Source organism: Neomonachus schauinslandi, chromosome 7 (genome assembly GCF_002201575.2).
Source record: "Neomonachus schauinslandi chromosome 7, ASM220157v2, whole genome shotgun sequence".
Classification (NCBI taxonomy): domain Eukaryota; kingdom Metazoa; phylum Chordata; class Mammalia; order Carnivora; family Phocidae; genus Neomonachus; species Neomonachus schauinslandi.
In genome coordinates this window covers 41,633,921-41,654,721 of record NC_058409.1, presented here as the reverse complement: position 1 = coordinate 41,654,721, position 20,801 = coordinate 41,633,921, and the positions used below count along the sequence as shown (strand labels likewise).

At 37.8% G+C, this 20,801-nt stretch overlaps 1 protein-coding gene across 4 annotated transcripts in view; it reads left to right on the top strand.

Annotated features, from left to right (window-relative positions):
- PDE4D (phosphodiesterase 4D) overlaps positions 1 to 20,801 on the top strand; it is an 871,615-nt gene that overhangs the window by 639,272 nt on the left and 211,542 nt on the right. For all 4 annotated transcript variants that reach the window (XM_021702161.1, XM_021702163.1, XM_021702164.1 and 1 more), the window contains exon 2: positions 3,400 to 3,591. In XM_021702161.1, the coding sequence (XP_021557836.1) occupies positions 3,400 to 3,591 (192 nt within the window). The remainder of the gene's footprint in view (positions 1 to 3,399; positions 3,592 to 20,801) is intronic.

Sequence of the window (20,801 nt, the reverse complement as noted above, 5' to 3'; positions counted from 1 at the left end):
CATCAGCGACCATCTTTTCGATCATTCTCAATCTGTCAACCTAATACTCATATTTACTAGTTTATATAATTTTACCAACCTTTGGTAATCACTTCCTACAGATTGTGAGGTTTTATTTTGGGGATAATCGTTAAGTGGTTGTTTTCATGAGTTTAAAAAATAGTTTTGGCTTTTATTGACAATAGATATTCCTTAAGGTGGTGGTCTCCATCTAGTGGAGAAATTTTTATATTACAGCCTACATAGAAAAATAAAGCCCCTACAATATCTCGTATCAAGCATTTTATTGACCTATTAATAAATTTTTGGTTTTAATAAGTAGCATTATTGTAAAGACTATTAAATATTTTAAGATACTTAGCACTATTTTTTTCCAAAACTTAGAGTGAAAAGTTTCTTTAAGAAGTTGCTTAACTTAATCGGAAAAATTGTAATAATAAAAAAAGAATTTACTGATTTGGGGGATTGTATTGGTATTACTCAGTTGAACTGTCACATTCCTGTATCTCTTTTATTTCTGCTTATGCATAGCAGTGAGTATTTTTATTAAAACAGTAAGAGCATCTTGATATTGAAGGGAAATAGACATAAACGTTTTCTTATGTGTTCACATTAGGTCCTTCTCATACTGAAGAGCGGCAATGACTGTGTCCCCAGAGCAGAAATCTCCCTTTTTTCTCTTCCCATTCAAAGGACTTTAGTGTCTTTCAGCTGCATACTAAATACCTTCAAAAGCCCTCTTAAAATACTACTATTATATGAAAACTTCTCAGAAGTCTGGATTAAACCCAGCTTGGATTAATCTTATCACCTTTATTTTTGTATCTTAGTGTGCTCATAATAGGTACTTAACAAGTGCTCATTTATTTTATTTTAGTTATTTATTTTTTTAAAGATTTCATTTATTTATTTGACAGAGAGAGACACAGTGAGAGAGGGAACGCAAGCAGGGGGAGTGGGAGAGGGAGAAGCAGGCCCCCCGCGGAGCAGGGAGCCCAATGCGGGGCTCGATCCCAGGACCCTGGGATCATGACCTGAGCCAAAAGCAGACGCCCAATGACTGAGCCACCCAGACGCCCCAACAAGTGCTCATTTAATTAAGCATATCCAAGAAGAGCTTGTCTGAGGTTCTGAATAAGTCTCTCCTGATTGGAGATCCTTTCCCCCTCTGGCCACCCTCAGGATTGCCTAAAGTCCCACATGCATGAAGTGCCTTGTCCAGGTGAAACAGATGTCCCCTGCTTGCACGTCACAGTTGCTAACATACATTTATGGTTTACACAATTATTCATTAGAGCTGGAAGAGTTTCAGGAACAGTAGATGATTAAATCTAGTTAGCTCAGTAACTTTGGTCAATTAACTTTTCTAGGAACTGGTATCCATGTCTATAAAATGACTCTGTTCAACTCGAGAACTTCTCATTGTCTTTCGTGACCAAATAAATACATCTATAAAGTGATGTAATTCTTTAAAAAATTTAAATTGGAAAACTTATATATGAATGGCCAAATTAGATTATGGGTTTTTCTTTTCTTTTTTTTTTTTTTTTTTTACTAGATGGATTAATTTGGAGTCAGTGTTTCTTATTTAGTTATAGCCTCATAGGTGATTCATGAAACATCAAACCCTTCACTTATCTTCCACATTGGCCTCCAATCTTGGGGTCATAACACTATTTATTAATAACTCCAATGGAGAAAGTAAAAGAATGTTTTTAAATTAGCTAGTTAATAGTTTGGGTACATGTAATAGGAAAAACATTGATAACAACTAAACGTGAATTCATTTATTTATTCGTTCAACAGTTTTTTAAACCATGTACTTACTGGGCTATCTGAGCTATTACAGTCCTCTCATAAGAGCATGTGAGACTTGACGTTAATACTGGTTGATATCTGACTAGAAAAGCTCTTTGTAGAAAGTTTATCTCAATTGTAAGGACCGTGACGTTAAGAACTGTGCATTTGTGGTTCTGTCTTTTCCCAACTCTAATTGCCCAGCACAGTACCTTCTATTTATTCAGTCATCTATCCAAACCGCTTAGTAACGGTTTCTGAGCTGCCATGTGAAGTGCTAAGAACACTCAGAGTCTCTATTCTCAGAGAACTAACAGTCTAGGAATGGAGACCAAGTGGTAAGCATTTTCAGTTTGTTGTAAATACTACCAATGGGGAGCAGGGAGATGTCCTGGGAGCACAGAGAAAGGCATTTCATAAAGGTGTGGGACATCAGGGCAGCTTTTCAGGGAAAGGATAAGTCTTCAAGGATGAGTAACAATGAGGCGGGGGATAAGAGGGTTGAGTAGTCAGGGGAGCAGGAGATTAGGTAATGATGGCCCGAGTGAGACAAGGAGGTGGTAGTTCAGTGAGTGGAGCATAAAGTGGCTGACGGAAGAAGGTTGCATGTTGAGGTTGGGAAAATGGTTAATTGCAACTGAACATGGATAGTTCAGACTCTGTCAGTCTAGCCAAGAAATTCGGACTTTATCCTGAGGACAGTAGTGAACTACTGAAAGGTTTTGAACTGACAAAGATCATGGTCAGGTGTACACTTCAGGAAGACTCTCCACAGGGTTACAGAGTGGAAAATGGATTCAAGAGACTAACTTAAAGGGTCTTATAATAATGTAGGTGAGAGTTGATGAAATCCTGAACTTAATATATTAGATTTGGGGATGGAGGGAAATGGATATAGCGGAAATTCGTGTTTGGATGGGCGTAGGCAGGAGGAAGAGAGAGCCCAGGTTTGGGGAAGCGATGATGTTAGGCATATAATGGGAACTTGTTGAATTGAACCCAGATCGTTACAGGATTACTATGTATTTGTTCTTTTCCTAAAGAATTTTAGTAGAACTATTCTTAGTAGAATGGTTCCTCAGTAGAATGTACTTAGTAGAACTATTCTTTGCAGAATGATTCCTTTTTTTTTTTTAAAAAGATTTTATTTATTTATTTGAGAGAGAGAGAATGAGAGACAGAGAGCACGAGAGGGAAGAGGGCAGAGGGGGAAGCAGACCCCCTGCCGAGCAGGGAGCCCGATGCGGGACTCGATCCCGGGACTCCAGGATCATGACCTGAGCCGAAGGCAGTCGCTTAACCAACTGAGCCACCCAGGCGCCCCAGAATGATTCCTTTTTAACTCAAGTTTAGAGAGACACATGTCTTGTATCTAGTTGATTAACAAAAGTACCCAAAACTTAAGGAAGACAAGAATATGAAGCTATGTGTCCTTTTTTACTTTTGTGTGTTTTAATATTATCATTTCTTAATAGTGGGAATCAGCTGTACATGTTCCCACTTTGACTTCCTAAATCGAAATCTCCCTTTACTAAAATATGAGCATTTGACATGCTCATATAAGCATTCATAACAATGTTATTCCTTCTCCTTCTTTTACAGTTTTGATGTGGACAATGGCACATCTGCGGGACGGAGTCCCTTGGATCCCATGACCAGCCCAGGATCTGGGCTAATTCTCCAAGCAAACTTTGTCCACAGTCAACGTCGAGAGTCCTTTCTGTATCGATCCGACAGCGATTATGACCTGTCTCCAAAGTCTATGTCCCGGAACTCCTCCATTGCCAGTGATATGTAAGTACAATGATGAGAAAAGGGAAGAGGGAGCTTCTCTAGAAAATCAGGTACATTTATCTGGTCGGTTGGTGACATAAAACCAATGACATTTGTTCAACTGCCTCATTCTCTATGTTCGAAAGAATAGTGAGTAAAATTATACAAGCGATAAATGATGGATTTAACTTGAGTACCCTGTCACTCTTGAAAAGAAACATTTATTTTCTCAGAGAATACAGTCTGAGAAAAGTGAAAATTAAATATTTAATGGTAACATTTATACTTAAAATATTAGCTTATATTCATGTAGGACCTGAGTTTTAGCTACCTAGCCACATGAACATTTCCTAATATTTCAAAATGCTTTAAACTCAGTTTGAAAACCTTGTGGTAATAAATGAATAGCAGTTTGAATATATCTCAGTTGAGGTACTCTATAGATGTTTGTACTGGTTTGCCATATCATTTGAGAGATCTTGGGAGGGTTTTGCTAAAATTAAACCATTTTTGGAATATTAATCACTAGAGGCAAGCACTGAAAACATTAGACAGATTTGAATATCATTTAAGACATGGCACAGCTTGGAAAATAATTAAAACTGATAAGCAGGTTTGCAGATCATATACCGTCGTTAACTCGTTTTCTCAGAACACTCCGTTTTTGTGTTTACTCTTGTGTTCATTAGTATTCTAATTTCTGGAAGCTCCTAATTAGGACCTTATTCTCACTCAATACTTGTGCTATCATTTGTAACTGCCCCTGTATAGAGTCGGTCTCTACTTTCCTCCTCTGCATCTGGACGTTTGTGCAATAACACTCACCATCTTTCATGACACCATCTCAAAAACTCAGTACAAGTTGCAATTCATCATATAGGAATTAGGTGGTATGGGGTCCCTGAGGGTTAGTGTTATTCATGGTATGCCAACAGATGATCAACGTATGCCCAATAGGTGTAAATGAGGCTCTAGAAATGAAATCATGTTTTACGCATTTCTCACAACCTGTGGTTCTGGTTGCCATTTTATTAATAGCTGTAAGATGATGATACTATATTCTTTCCAGGTATGAACAATGAAACTACAGTCATTTTGATTCAAATACTGAATTACTAAACTCCTCTTTTGTAGCTGTCTTTGTTTGAAGCACTGCAGGAGATATAAGAAAACTGTAAGACAGGATTCTTGATCTCAGTTAACTAATCATCTCATGGAATGACAGGTCTCAGATCTAGTCATTACTGGGAAAGATGACATGTAAGCTCTAATGTGTGTCCCTGTGAGCTACAGGTGAAGGTGTCTCACCACCTAGCTTTCATTATGCACATATCTAGACCATCTTTCCAAAAATATTTAATCTACTTTTGTTATTCTCTGCTTTTTTGGCGATGAAAATTTTTCAGTCAGCTCTAGGTCTCCCTATCCTCCTGCCTCTATCCCACAGATCTACACATCTATGGTTCCTTACCATGTTGTATTGCATTGATATTCTGAAATCTATCTTCCATTCCTATTGACCTCAGAAAATCCATTAATTTAAGTAATATTTCTCAGTTACCCATAGGGTGGAAGGAATGGTGCCAGTCGTTAGAGGAAATATAAGGTGCATCTCATCTCCTGGCCTTATCACTGTGTGTCCTCTCTTCCTTCCTGCTCACAAACCTCCTCTTCACCAGCATATTTTACCACCTTGCAACATATTTCCCCAAAATATAGCCCCTGACCTCTGGTCTGTGCTTTGAGAAACTCTTTTGTGTATGGGTTCAACTATCAGCTTTCATCAAATGACATACTGTTCAGTATCTCTTGTCCTGCAACCTCAGTTGAGCTCCAGATATGTAACACTTAAATGCTTTCTGGGAATTTATAGTTTCTATTCAACTATTATGCTCGTTATTAGTATATGTTCATCATTAGTTCATTGTATAATGTGGACAATGGTGTCCATTTTTCTTCACCCCAAAACAACTTGCTTTTCCCAATGGCCCAGTCTCTATGTTATTTTTGTCCCATATTCCCACGTTTGAAATTCAAGACATTCATTTACTCATTCACATATAATGAAAACACTTATTGAGCAAATATGGTATATTCAAAGCTGCCAATCTGCAGATAGTGGGAGGGCTGACGTTTTTAGATCATTATAATAAAAAATGGTGAGCACCATCCTTGAGGCATTTACAAAACTATGGGAGCAGAGAGAGGAGAAGGACAGTTTGCCAGTCAGGGAAAGGCAGCTAAGGGGGGTAACATTTGCATAAGGAGAGGCCTAGAAAATCATGGCTCACTTAAACAGCGACAGTCTCGTTGATGTCAATAGTGAAATGTGGCAGGAGAGAAAGAAGATTTGAATCCAGTCTATGGGACCTGAGAGTCACAGAGGTTTTTAGCTGGGATTTGACATGCTCATATTCTTATTTTTATTGCTTCTGATTACTCTATTGTTAAATGATTGTAGAGAGTGAAGTGACTATGGGCAAGTAGATCATGTTAAAATTTGTAGAAACAAAGTTCGCTAAACATAATGCAAGCCCAGGTGAAGGAAGTGGAGGTTGGATGATGAAGTTGGTCTAGTGGCAGGAGGCTTACAAAATGGTGTGTGTGTGTGTGTGTGTGTGTGTGTGTGTGTGTGTGTGTGTGTGTTGGGGGACAGCCAGTGGGTAGGAAAATCAAAAAGGATGCTGAAGTTTTCACCCTGAACAAGTAAGTGAGTGATGATATTGACTTGAGGAACACAGGTTAGAGGGTGGACAACATGATGGCAGATAATGGATAATGAATTCGGGTTTTACATGATAGAGGAAAGAACTCTATGGGAAATGAGACTACAGTTCAAGGATAAGAACAGAGAGCAGAAACAACTGTCCAGAGGATGAGGAGAAATTAGAAGAACCAGTTACCTTCTATAATTGCTAGGTTTGGGTTGATACCTGAGTGAAGATAATAGAACTAGAAGCCCACTGGGTTGAGGAGTGAATTCAAAGCAGAGATATCAGCAGATGCAAGCATCTCTTTCAAAGTTGACAAGTTAAAGGGGAAAAGAGAACTAAAGCTGCTTCAGGGAGAATTAGGTTCAAGGAAAAATTTCTTTGAATTCAGGACACTTGAGCTGAGGCAAGGAGGGGACATTAAATATGGAGCTGTAGCTGCTGACAAAAATAACCATCATGAGCTCAAGTAAGGAATTAACTTCAGAAAAGTCATAGACAAGTGATGTCACCTATTTCCTAAAATTGATTTTTGGATACCAGTGTATAGATTATTTCTCTTAGACCCTCTGCTCTAGTAAAGATTAAATATTCCATGCATTTTATGAAAAGTCTATATTTTATATTTAAATGGTGCTTTTCTTTCCAAAGCAAACTTACAAGGATGACCTCATTTTTCCCTGTACCTATTCAAGAGTTTCTTTATTTGACTGGACTCATGTAAGAATGACAAATTGAATCAGGCCTTGATGCAACTCTATAAACTTTTGAAAAATAGTGTCTTGACATGTTCAGCTTTCTCATTCCCCCTGGATATTACACTGGAGCAATAAGATTATAGGCTCTTGGAAAGCATACTTTCTACTAGGAAGATCAAGTTTCTCTGAGAAGCAAGGTGAATAGGATAAATAATTACCATTTTAGTCTTTAATCTGATAGTACACATATCTTCTATACATAAAGGATTATGCCTTCTCTTCATTTGACTCCAAACGTGGCCACATGTAAACCTCTATTTTCTTATCTCACCTAGTTTCTGAGAATGCTGGGAAGATTATTCAGTGTCTGTAATTCAACTGTCCTTTACAGGGAATAACATCATCATATGTCTTAATCACTTTCGATGATTTTATATTTATTGTTCCAGTTAACATTTCCATTGAAAAAACCCCTTAGAAACCTCAAATACAAACAGTACCAGTGAAGGTCTTTGCTTATCTGTGTGCGTGAATTGTTTTGGAGAACTTTTAAATGCTCTTTAACTTGAAATATAATTGTTTAATTTATTGAAAAAGTGAGGTGGAAAATCATTGCTTCCTTAATAGATGGGATGTCATCATCCTATCTTCTATAAATAGATACTAGTTAAATAGTGGAGACGTCGGGAGAAAATAAGACTAATAATGGCCATAATGATAATCATAGCACTCATTGGCTGTATATGTCGCCCTTCACTGGGCAAGTATTTTCACAACTGCAATCTGATACTTTGATTACTTTGATACTTTGCATAGTCCTATGGATAGAAACATCATTCTGCCATTTTATAATTAAGAGATCCAAGGTCCTCAAAGCTTAAACTTTTTTAAAAGCATGGCAAACATTTGGATCATTTCTAGAACATTATGTTGATAATGCCATTATAAACAAAGTGCTGGGAACTGTTGCAGCAGAAACTGCTAAGAAATAGAAGTCACTGTTGACCAAATTCTTTTGACCAAATGGATTACTTGGCATTATGAAAATTTGGTTTTTAATTATATTTTAAGAATAAAATTAAATAAAAGCTCAGGTGTGTCAAAGAAACAGTAAAGAAAATATGTGACTGATGTTTCTTGGAAAATATATACAAATCTATAGGATGAGGCTAAACTTCGCATCTAAAAAACTAGCTTATTTAAGGCAAAAGAGAAATTTCTGGCAACTTCTGCTCAGAAGACTGCCGCATAGTTTGTTCAATGTGTCCCCCGTAGCAAGAATAATAAGAAAGAGGAAAATTTTCAGTATTAGCATAAGCACAGTAGAGAAATAAATACATGAAAAGTGAATTTAAACTACCATTAATAGTAAGAGGTATCTTATAACAATAGAAATGACTACATAGCAGAAGGTTGCCCAAATGCTGTCATGAAGAAACACGAAGAAAATTACAGAATAAATGAGTAATTACATAAAATGTATGCAGTTGTTTCCCTCTTAGAGTTCCTCAAACTGCATTTAAAATTGTTTTAACTTCTGAATAACAGTTATTTCTCTTGTTGCACTCCCTCCAGGAATGTATTGTTGTTTGTATTTGCAAATACACGGATATCCTGGGAAATTTAACAGGAGAATTATCAGAGACAAGACAAATAGAATTTAGTCCTAAAACTATGAGTTTATTGAGGACAAGGTGCCTGGCAAACCACTTCAGTTAAAAAGTTTTTCGGTTCACCTGGATAACGGGCCTTCTAGTCCATATCTTCTGCTGAATAAACATTAACATAGAGAATCCAGAGGCAATGCAAGTAGCTCTTTAGCCATACCTAGATACTTATATATACAGAAGAGGGGGGAAAGGTGGAGAAGGGGCAACAAGAAGGAGGTGAGTAGACTCAACATACCATAGAACACGGGGGCCCACTTGGCAGTCTAGCTCATTAGTCCCCATCATCTTATAGAAGTGCAAGACTGCATTGATCAGTCCCTTGATCAGCCACATGTGGACATTCTCCCAGGTAATGGATATTATCCCTCATCCGCTTCTCAAATTGCTTCCCTTTCTTTAGCAGGTAGCAACTCCCTCACCACCTCTTGAGCCCTAATGAGAGTTTTCAGTCCTAGCCATTCTTTGCCACTTCTTGAGTAGAAGGATGCTATGCCCCTAGTCCTGAGTTTGAAAAAGGAAGGATGATTGTTCTGTCTGTTCATCTCTTCTGTTACAGGTTGCATTATTCTTGCTTGGCCTTACTAGGGGATCTCTAAAAAGAAAAATAAGGGGCACCTGGGTGGCTCAGTAGGTTAACCTTCTGCCTTTGGCTCAGGTCATGATCTCAGGGTCCTGGGATCGAGCCCAGGGCGGGGCTCCCTGCTCATCTGGTAGTCTGCTTCTCCCTCTGCCTCTACCCCCTGTCTGTGCTCTCTCTCCCCCCCCAAATAAATAAGCAAAATTGTCAAAAAAAAAAGGAAAAAGATATGTTGCATTACAAAAGTTCTAGTCCTCCTGGGTTCTACATGAAAAGTTTATAGTCCCACCTAGCTAGATTTTAGATCTTATTACACCAGTGAGTCCATCTCGTTTGTTAACCTTGATTTACCATTTGAGAATCCTCTAACATTGTCTAAACATGGAAAGGTATCATGGCCACATAATCTCTGCCCAAATTCCTGAATTTTCTCGACTAAGGAGTTCTCATCCCAGCATGCATGGTGTAAGAGTAACAAGACCAGGGCCAGGGTTCTCAAAACATGTGCTGAGGTCCCTGGGGCACCCCGGGAACTCACGTGACTGCTTGGGATATATTAAGGGAAACATCAAACATTACTTTTCTTTCTGTGATACCATAGCTTTGCAAAACTGAGTTTTTGAGGATTGCTGTGATCAAAAGCAGGTGCTACACAAAAATCAACGTGGAACGCAAGATATGGGGGAGGCAGCGTCCGATCTTATTCCAAAGTGAGAAGTTGTGTAGACCTCAACAGGCACTGAACTGCTGTGACAAACCCTTATTCAACAATTTGGACCTAACCACTTAATATTTGGAACTCTTCATTATTTCTTTTGGCCGGTGATTTGCCGTAAACAATTATTGAGAAGCTAAGAGTGTTGTGAACTGAGAACCTCTGTGTTAGGGTGTTTATACATGTCCTTAGGACTGGAGCTAAATCAAATGTCTGTGTGAAGAGAGATTTTGTTAAGAGAAAGAAAAAAACAACTTGACAGATTTAAAGCCATGAACTTCTTGATGAGCTCTAGAGTAGAGAATTTGTTCCATTTCTAATTCTGTTAGGACCCCAAGTAGAGAAAATCTTTTATTATTGTCGAAAGCAGTATTACTTTGATAATGAGCCTGATAAAGCAGGCTTTTTCTTCCATTCCCAGTGGGTTGACCACTATTACTATTATTACTATAGAGATTTGAGGCAGACACTAACACTAGCCATTAAATACCAAGAACTCTATTGACAGAGTATTCTTGGGTCATTGGCTACTAGAATTACCTTCATTGCTACTTTTTTTCTTCTTCTCTTTTTTAAAAATTCCACTTCTTTGTCCAGTCACTGAGGTCATTTTATTTGTCTCAAGAAACCAAAACAACAACAAGAAAAAAACCATACACAAAAAAAACAGGAGCTCCATGAATGGTAAAAAATAATACTTATAAAGTAGTTAAACATACTCCTTCAATCTTTGAATTAAGGAATTAAAAATATCAGCCAAGTACACATTTTATATGTTTTTAATCTCATGCTTTTAAAAAAAATCATAAAAAGGACATTCTAATGTTCTGACATTTTGAATGATCTTGTTTGTTGATGCCAGAGGGTAAAACTAAAGACTTGAATTTAATGTATTACTCCAAGATGGCATCAGTGTGTTTGGGTGTCACTCTACTGTGCTCCAGTCTTTTATTTTTTTTAAGATTTTATTTATTTGAGAGAGAGAGCACAAGTGGGGAGGAGGGTCTAGAGGGAGAGGGAGAAGCAGACTCCCCGCTGAGCAGGGAGCCCAATGTGGGGCTCGATCCCAGGACCCCGGAATCATGACCCGAGCTGAAGGCAGCCCCTTAACTGGCTGAGCCACCCAGGAGCCCCTACTCCAGTCTTTTAAATAACTAGTTATGTGTTCTAATATCCCTTGATTATTGCTGTCAAAGTAATAGATATATCTTGAGGTTTTAGGGACGTGGAGAAATAAATATTAGTCATGAAAAGTTCTTAAAGCAGGTGGAAAAAAGAAAAGGAGAATGACCAAAAGTTCATTATTTCTGGGGTGCCTGGATGACTCAGTCAGTTAAGCATCCAACTCTTGATTTCGGCTCAGGTCACGATCTCAGGGTTATGAAATACAGCCCCACAATGGGCTCTGCACTGGGCATGGAGCCTGCTTAAGACTCTCTCTCTCCCTCTGCCCCTCCCCTGCCATCACACTCTCTCAGTCTCTCAAAAAAAATTCATTATTTCTATGGTAAGATTTCTGCAATCTTTTACACCTTCAGGGGAATTTACCCTATATTTAGTGTGCAATTTTCCTTTCTGAATTTCCGTCATATCCTGTATGTTCCTTGGTGTTTGGACTCTAGTTGTAACTATGGAGGAAAAAAAAAGAAACAAAAAAATAGTCACCTGAGTGTTCCTCAACTCCCATACCTAAGAGAAAAAGGCACTGTGAAGATGAGCTATTTAAACTTCTAAGTGTTTGATTATGCAGCTGTACTTTTACCTTAGACTTAATACTTAATAAAGGGTAACATCTACTTTTTAAAAAAATGAGAAGAAAGGGTTGCTTAAAATAAAAATGATCACCCCACAATTCTGTGAGTCATCAGACCCCTGCCGGAGAGGAAACTTGGATCAACCTCGGTCAAGGAGGAACTGGCTTATTTTTCAGTGTGTACAAAGAACACAACCCCTCAGAGCAATTTGTGAGTAAAATAACTAAAATTAGGAAATTTTGAAAACCATCTTCAAGAAGAAAAACTAGCACAGTAGCCTGATCAGTGCTATCAATGCCGAGTGGCCCTCGGTGAGTGACTCGGGTTGAAATTATTGGTTCTTCCTCTCCCTTGACTTGTAAGGGGCAGATGGCCATTACGAAAGAGGTTCTAGTTCTTTCAGTTGTGGACCAGACCTGGTGGCTCTCATTTGTTTCCTTTCCCCAATGCTCTTTCCCCTGTGTATTGAGGAGGACTAAAATGAAAACAATGCGGCAGTATATTAGAAAATGAAAATTGTAAATTTTAAATTCTGATAATGGGTGGTAGGAATGGGCAGTTGGTGACAGGCCCGGAGAAAGAAGACAGTCCATTCCTGAGGGAGGTGCCCAGTCTGTGTCTTCAACCACATTCCAAATAAAGGAGTATATTAGTTGGTGCATTTTTAATGAGAGTGTCATGCTTTTCCTCATTCAGCAAATCTCGACAGTACCTACTCCATGCCAGGGTACTGTCTGAAGATGCCATAGACCCATTAAAACAAAAGAAAACTTTTGTTGGTATCATGCATTCCTGTCATTTTTTTGTAATTTCTACATAGGAGTCTTATCCAGTCAATATTAAGATTCTTATAAATATATCCCTGTTTTCACTACCATATCAATGACTTTAAATATTTATTTTGCTTGTCAGTCTTAGATCCTGAGCGAATTATTGTCTGAGCCTTATAAGAAAAAGTAATCACAGTGCTGGAACATTTATGGGATGTGTTTCTTGAGATAAGATGTACTAAGGAGTATGAGTAACTCATTCTCACTAAACCCATGCAGTATGAAACATTCAAAGACAGACTATTACAAAAATGGACAAATAAAGCCTTCAACCAGGCCCATGTTTTTTCTTCAGAAAAAACAAATAAAGAGTATCAAGCACTGGGCTTTGCTATCAGATTCCTGGCACTTTGTTGTGTAGCTCAGGTGAGATTTGCTGAAGAAATAGTGCAATTATTCCACCTGCCTATCGCAATTTCTCTCTGGTTTTATGTCAGCTTTCCATTAATTGTCTTGAGATTTGGGGGGTTTTCTTAACCTTGGTGCAGAAAAATGTGTTGTCATTGATTAGTGGACAGTTATGTCTAGACGTCTGTAAGGCGTCAGTTCCTACAACTTCTCACTGGAAGAGGACAGGTTAAAAACAGGAAGAGAGAGTAGCTGTGTGCGCCTCTGCAAATGTGGGAATTTCCTGTGACAGGGAATCACTGAAGCAATTCAGTGGATGACCTTGTCTCCTAGTCATGAAGGGGGACGTCCCCAAACAGAGACCTTTCAGCTCACTGTTTCACTCCCAGGGAGAACAAGGCTTGTATGTAGATCACGTGTTTCCCTGTCTCAAATGTCCAGTCCTTCTTTGCAACTTAGAGAACTTTAAACTGAATTTGTTCTCTGCACCAGGGCCAGTTGTGTTTCTTTGGGTGGTTATTTTTTGTGTCTCTTTTTGATTTTTGGTTTTTTGTTTTGTTTTGCCAAAAAAGTCAGAAAACAAGCATTATGATTTATGTATAGATTTATCTATAGATCCCTATGGCAACTTTTTTTAAGTGCAGTAGAACAAAACTTTCTTCCAATTGTTATTATTTTCAATTATGAATACATTTCTACAGAAACTGAACAGAAGGCAGTTGATAAAAAGAAATATTTTACATTAAATCATAGAGTTAATTGCATGTGTTGACACACACATGGTTTTTGTATGTGTTCTGTATGTTCAATACACTGAGTTCCTATTCATTTATTCCACCTACTATAGAGATGAGGTAAAATTTCTACGTGTCACTATTTCTTGGTTTCTCGTTTGTTTGTTTTGCATTGTTGACAGGTAGCCCATCTTATATTATGTATCAAGGAAAGGGACTAGTTGTTTCCCAGGCAGACAGCTTGTCTAGAATCCAGTTCTCCAAACACAGAAGCAAAGTGACAAAAATATGTTTTAAAGATTCCTAAACAAACCTTGTATTCATCAGTTCAAGTTTGGGATGTTCACAAGGTCTACCGTGTTCCCTCCTTTGTAGCTAAACTTCAGTAGACTCTTTGAGGAATGAAGTATATACCTTTAGTTCTTGACAAGTAATTGGTACATGCCTAGAAACATACAGAGGAGGAATATGTTCTTCAAATTGTCTGGCATCTGTAGAGTCTTTAGGTTGCTGGAGAATTCTCCCAGGAAGTGTAATGCTTGATCCTCAAAACAATCATATTAGGAAAACTAAGGAAACTATCATAAGCTGAATTTTAGAAATCACAAAATTCTGCTCAAAAATATTGTGTCTTGCATGTGATTGAATACATGCATGCACACATGCACACTCCATGAATTAGAATTCAGGTACCTTGACCCTGAACATAATGATTTTGATCAATGGTTTGGCATTTGCTGGCAGGTCCAACAGCCTTTAGATGAGAATGTAATAAATCAGTAAAACAATTAAACTGAAATCTTTATTTCTCTTTAACGGGTTGAAGAATCTTGATGGGCTTCTGGGCAAATCTTTCAGGGCCTTTGCCAAACAATCAGGAATTTTTGTTATGTTAATATATCAACATTCTTTTGCCTCCAAGCTTAGAGTAGATACTTTTTTTTTCAGTTATGTTAAAGATGACTCAGAAGTCTTGCAACTGAAGTTTTCTGAAGATTGCTCAAGAGTTGCGGTGGTTAATATGATAGCCATTAGCCACATGTGACCTTCTCATAATTTAAATTAATTAAAATTAAATAAAAGCAAAATTTGGTTTCCCAGTCTCACTAGGCACATTTCAAGTCCTAAGTAACCACATGTGGCTGGTGGATACTGTTTTGGACAGCATGGATAGAGAATATTTAATATTTCCATCTTTGCAGAAGTTTCTGTTGGACGGTGCTGTTTCAGGGTCTGGGATACGTGCTACTACGTGGTTGCAGAATAGTCTGAACCCATTTAAGCATGCAGAAAGCAACATGGTGTGGTAGAAACTAAATAGTTACTTTAAAAGCCTGTGTTTAAATCCAGCTACACTGCACATTTCCATGTCTTGGGATTTCATGACCCAGTCAGATTTCAGAAACTACCTGGGAGACTGACCAAGGGTTGCAAAACACATACTTTATCACATAAAGGACACTAACAAGAAAATCCTCATCAATATACACAATCACTTTATTTTTGAAAGGCATTTTCATTTCAATAAAAAAGAAAGGGCATGATCTCAGAATGAAGGAACGTTTTCAAAAGGAATGTGTTTACCTTGTTTGAAACCTCACCCCATGGTCCATGTTTGTTTTTATTTTGACAAGGACCAGTGAACATTCTGTGGGGCAAGCACCAGCTCTCGGCTTGTCATTTGGAAACCATTGAACTCTACCACTTGCCAAGGGCATGACTGCCACTTAGGTCTCCTGAGCCTAGTTCCTTATCTTAGAATGGGAATATGAGTATCCTTTTAATGCATACTCATCAGAATTAAATACTTTATGCCAGTAGAACACAGTGTCTGGCACATAGTAGACATGCATAAAATGGTACTGCTCTCACTCTTCTCTATTCGATCATGCCCTTCTTTTTAATCTACTGAGTCCTTTTACCACATGAAGATCTTTAAAAATTGTTGCATTAGCTCCCCATAAATCTTTCTTCCTAAAACCCATCCTGGAGAAAAACCAAGAGGGCAGGGTCACTGACCTTAAGAATGGGACCATCGAATAAGATACATTTCTGTGAAAGAAGAACGTGTTCTAGAACACAAAGTGAGGGCCCTTGTGAAAGCTTGCTGAGTCCTCAGCCCTCCCTTCACTCCTCCGCCTCCACGGAAGTCCGTATTCAAAGCGATGACGGTAATTTGTGACATCCACACCCCTGGAAGAATCCCTCCAATGTAGTGGCTTTTATTAAACCAAATAACTAATATGCTTAGTGACTGTATCTATGGACACTTTTATCTTACTAAAATTGGGAAAGGTTTTGATACATAATTTTAAAAAGAGATTGTCTTTTGTCCTATCATGTAACTAACAAATTTGAGGGGATTTATTGGTATAATGTACCTTCTCTAATGATGCCTAAATTTTTGTTTTATGACAAATAAAGAAGAGATGACACTTCAGACTAGAGAATTTGTGCTCATGCTGCATTAACTCCACTTCCATTTGCTTTATCATCAGTGCATGTGAGAAGAGCGCACGTGGGCCAAATGTTGAGTTTTGTTTTAAGAATTTTGGGGGGTCAAGTACCAGTCTAGGCCGTAATTCTTAAAATGTGAATAAGAAGTGAGCAAATGGTTTAAATTTCAGAAGACTAAATAACTTCTAAGGTCACATCCATTTCTAAAGAGATATATATATATATATATATATATATTTTAATTTTAGGACTTTACTTTTAAGAGCAGTTTCAATTTCACAGCAAAATTAAGAGGAAGGCACAGAAATTTCCTATATCTGTCCTACCCCACCCCAGAATGCAGGGTCTGCGTGGACACATTAGATGATGTTTTAATCATATGAAATACTCCTTAAAATGTAATGTTTGCAGAGCAGATGTTCTTTAAAGAGTTTTTTCCATTGAGTCATACAGGCAAAATAATAAATTCTCTTTATGCTAATGAGGATGGTGGTGGGTTTTCTCTCCCACAGTACCTTTTTTCCCTCTTATTTGAAGTACAGAGGCAGAAAACCAACATACTTACGTCAAAGGAAAGAGAGCCCAGAAAATTTCCCTAAGGATTATGTGCACGTGCGCGCGCACGCATACACACACACACATTTACATATATTTACATATAAATGTCTAGGCACATAAATGCCATCTCCAGAGGACTTTTTTACATACAGCATGCATATAGTCTTGCTACACTGTGAATATGGACATATGATATTCAGCTATCAGCCAGAACTATCACCTGGTTAGAAACCAAAAATTATTTTATTTCATTGCATTTATTATTTTATTTTTGGGTGGAAGGACATGCAATTCAGTAGGTAGGCAAAGCTTGTTTTGTTTTGTAAGTCATTGGTAATGATGGGGTTTTTTTGGTTTGGTTTGGTTTTTTATTTTTTGCATTTATATGTAATTTCTGTTTATTATCTTTATCATACATATCACCTTCATGAAATGGAAAATGTACTAGAGGTTGGGCATTGTTTCGAATGTGCTTTTGGCAATGATAAATATATGACAGATACAGATTTGCAGTATTTAAGTGCAGACCCACCAAAGTCATGCTGCCCAAATTTGAATCCTGGCCCCATCACTCCACAGGCATGTGACTTTTTGTCCTTCTTGGGCTTTCCTTTCCTCATCTACAAAAAGACTTTAATAAGAGATACTCAATGTAAAGTGCTTTGTACAGTGCCCGGCACACAGTAATCGTTCAATAAATGTTATCATTATTGTTTCATAATCATTGTCATTCTTTGTGATTATTACCATTATTATTTACAATTTTGCTGGATATTTGTACTCTGATTTTTTAAAATAATTATATTGAAAGCCCAGTTTAGAAATTAAAAAAAAATAATAATGGTAACATATTACAAGAGCCTCCAGTGCTTAAACCAACATGACACTGAGGTATTCCACAGGGCATCAGTGAAAAAGACTTCAGGACAAGTTATCACTCAAGTATATTAGGAAATTACAATTCAAGGGCAAAGAAAGGGTTAAAAGTATATAACTATAAGATAGGCTGTTTCCTCAATAAACGTAAGAACTTAGATGGCCTCATTCACCTGTTTGCTTTGTTTTTAAGATTTATTTATTTACTATAGAGAGAGGGGATGGGGAGGAGCAGAGGGAGAGAGAGAGAATCCCGAGCAGACTCACCAGTGAGCTCAGAGCCCAACTCTGGACTTGATCCCAAGACCGTGTGGCCATGACCTGAGCCAAAATCAAGAGTCCACTAATCAACTGACTAGGCCACCCAGGTGCCCCTTACCTGTTTTTATATTAGCTTATTTGTCTGTTAAAATTGAGGAAAGAGCTATAAGTTTGTTTTTTCCTTTTTGTGCTGGTATGGAATATAAATACAAAGGTGCTCTTCAGTTAGGGTAAACATTCCAACTTGATGACTGATAACTATAGTTAGCATTGGCAAAATACCATCACAATTCTATATACAAATACACACAAATGTGGCTTGGAGTTTGACACTGAAAAAATTCAGATTAGAAGATACTACCTTACACAATACTGAACAGCTTTAATTTTGCCTTATATTAATTTACATTATTTTGGGTTCTCAGTAAAATGTTGAACATTCCTGCCAAAATGCAAGTTTTGGTAGTTACGACTTTTGACCACAGGACCAAGCTTTTGTGGTAATGGACTACTTGAATTCTATATGGCGGTAGCTTCAAAGAAGAAAATCAGATTCAGGTCTGGCTGAGGTCGGCTTTGTTATAAAGAAACTTCAATCCCTGGGGTTTCATAAATATGGGTACTACTTATTTTTTTTTTTTTTTTACTTAGAGTGGAGCCAGTTCTAAGTTAAAAGGCCAAGCAATACAGAGGAGCAATATCATCAGGTGAATCTGATACAAAAGAAGCACATTTTTTCATTTGTTTTTTGTTTGTTTTAGCAGTATAATGCCTACTAGGAGTTTACCAAAATCATAATGTCTTCTTCATAAGTAATTTTAAAGGGTTCATTATATTCTTCTTTTAAAAAGATTTTATTTTTTTATTTGTGAGAGAGAGAAAGAGAGCCTGAGCAGGGGAAGGGGCAGAAAGAGGGAGAAGCAGACTCCCCACTGAGCAGGGAGCCCAATGAGGGACTCAATTTCAGGACCCTGTGATCATGACCTGAGCCGAAGGCAGTCGCTTAACCAGCTGAGCCACTCAGGTGCCGCAAGGGTTCATTATATTCTTAAATGTGACACTTGCAGTTTCTCAAAGCCAACATTATTTTTTTGGAAAAAAAAAAAACAGGTCACCTTTTAAAAATGGTATCTATGGAAAAATATAATTTAGTTTCAAAAATGTACTTGGTACCTTTATTGTCTGAAATCATAGTTTTGTGATTTTAATTTAAAAGGGTAACAACATAAAATATTCAACATCCTCATGAATTTGTACTCAATGAACCCAGTTTTTCATGTAGTATTTTAATATTTAGCTTTATCTTATGAGTGTTTTATCAAAATAACACATTTTCTTTAGTGAGTTGTTTTTAAAGGAATGAAGAACTGAAATGAATTTGAGTATTCACACATTATTTAAAATTGTTTTAATTTTAAAATAGAATCAGCACTGAGATTTTAATACATTTGGATTGATATCTACTTGAAAAATTTAGAGATTACTAAAAATAGACTGGAATCATTAAAAAATATTTTAAAAGTATAAAGGCATGTGCAATTTTTCATGACTCAATATGTTTATTATTAAAAGCAAGATATAAAATGAAATACACAGTATGATTCTAATTGTATAAGAAATCATGCATTCCATAAAAATCATATATAACATACATGTGCTTACATGCATCCAGAAGGAAAATGTTATGGACAGTTATTTTTGAGTAGTTCTGCACTTTTTTTTGTATTTTCTGAAGTTTCTACAATTAATATGCGATTTACATTCAAAATGTATATATTAGTTTTTTAAAAGGTCAAGTATAGGAATCTGTTTCCATATTTGTTTGCTTGTGTATTTTATATGTTCGTACTTCCATGAACATGGGAGTAGAGTGGTGAGTAGTTGTGTTCCTCCTCTGGCTAATTCTTGGGGGTTGTCAGATAGCCTAGGTGCCCAAAAACCTTTTTATGTACATACTAGAAATGAGAACGTACTTGTTTCTCTACAGTTCCAGAAGAGGTGGATCAAGAGTGAGTTGGGGAATGGGTAATAGTTTTGAGTCAAAGGGAAGAAAGACACCAGGATTTCAAAAGACCAGTCAGTTATCTATAAGTTTATCCGTTCCCTAATCCTCTCTGACAAACTCCAGGGGAGAATTTCTTTCTAGTTTTAGAGCCAGACCGAGTGACGCACAGAAGACCTAGAAGTTTGCATGAGATTAGATTCAGAAAGTAAGCCTTTGGCTTCGCTTCAGAGTGCTAGTTCATACGACCACTAGTCGTGCCCAATGTCACTGCCGGGCATGCTCTTCGGAGGCAGCTGGTACTTTGTGGCCCTTAGTGCTTTTGGTACCATAGGATTAGGGGTCTTTGATTAATAAAGTAAAACTTTCTTCAGCTTAACGTCATCTGCTTTTCCTTCTGGTTTGGTCATAATGAAGCGTGGAGAGGTCGCGTCCTCCTGTGCTTCAACACAATTTTGCAACGAGCTAGTTTACAAGAGGCTGCTGTTGGTTGAATTCATTTTGTTAGATGACCAGGGGCTTTGCCACATTTAAGGACTTGAATAGTTTCCGGATCCCAGTGAAGTCTCTGTGAGGGTTTGCTCTTGGGTTGTTGTTCAGCTTTTTGCTGTTTCTGGCTTCTTGTGGAAAGAATGAGGGCAGAAAATAAAGTAGTAAGTGAGACAGAAGTAGGGGAAGGATGGCCACAGGCCTGGGGAGTAGTTCTGGACTCTCATTGTCATGCCTCTTTGGGAGAGAAAATTCAGCAGTGCGCGTTCAGCAAGTTCTTGGGAGAGGGACAGCCAAGCCCTCCCTGCCTAGAGTGGGTGACTCTGTTTTAATCCGTGGTAGCCAGGGCGGGCTACTGAGCACCTCCTTCCACATCATGAGACTGGAGGTGCCTGGCACTGACTGCTGTGACTGTTACCTGGGTACGAATGTCCTCATTGCCCACATGCATGCATTTATACATGCACATACATATGCATACATCCACATGCATGCATGTATACAGTGTCCGAAATGGAGCCTCTTTTCTGATCTCACCCCCCATCCTGTGT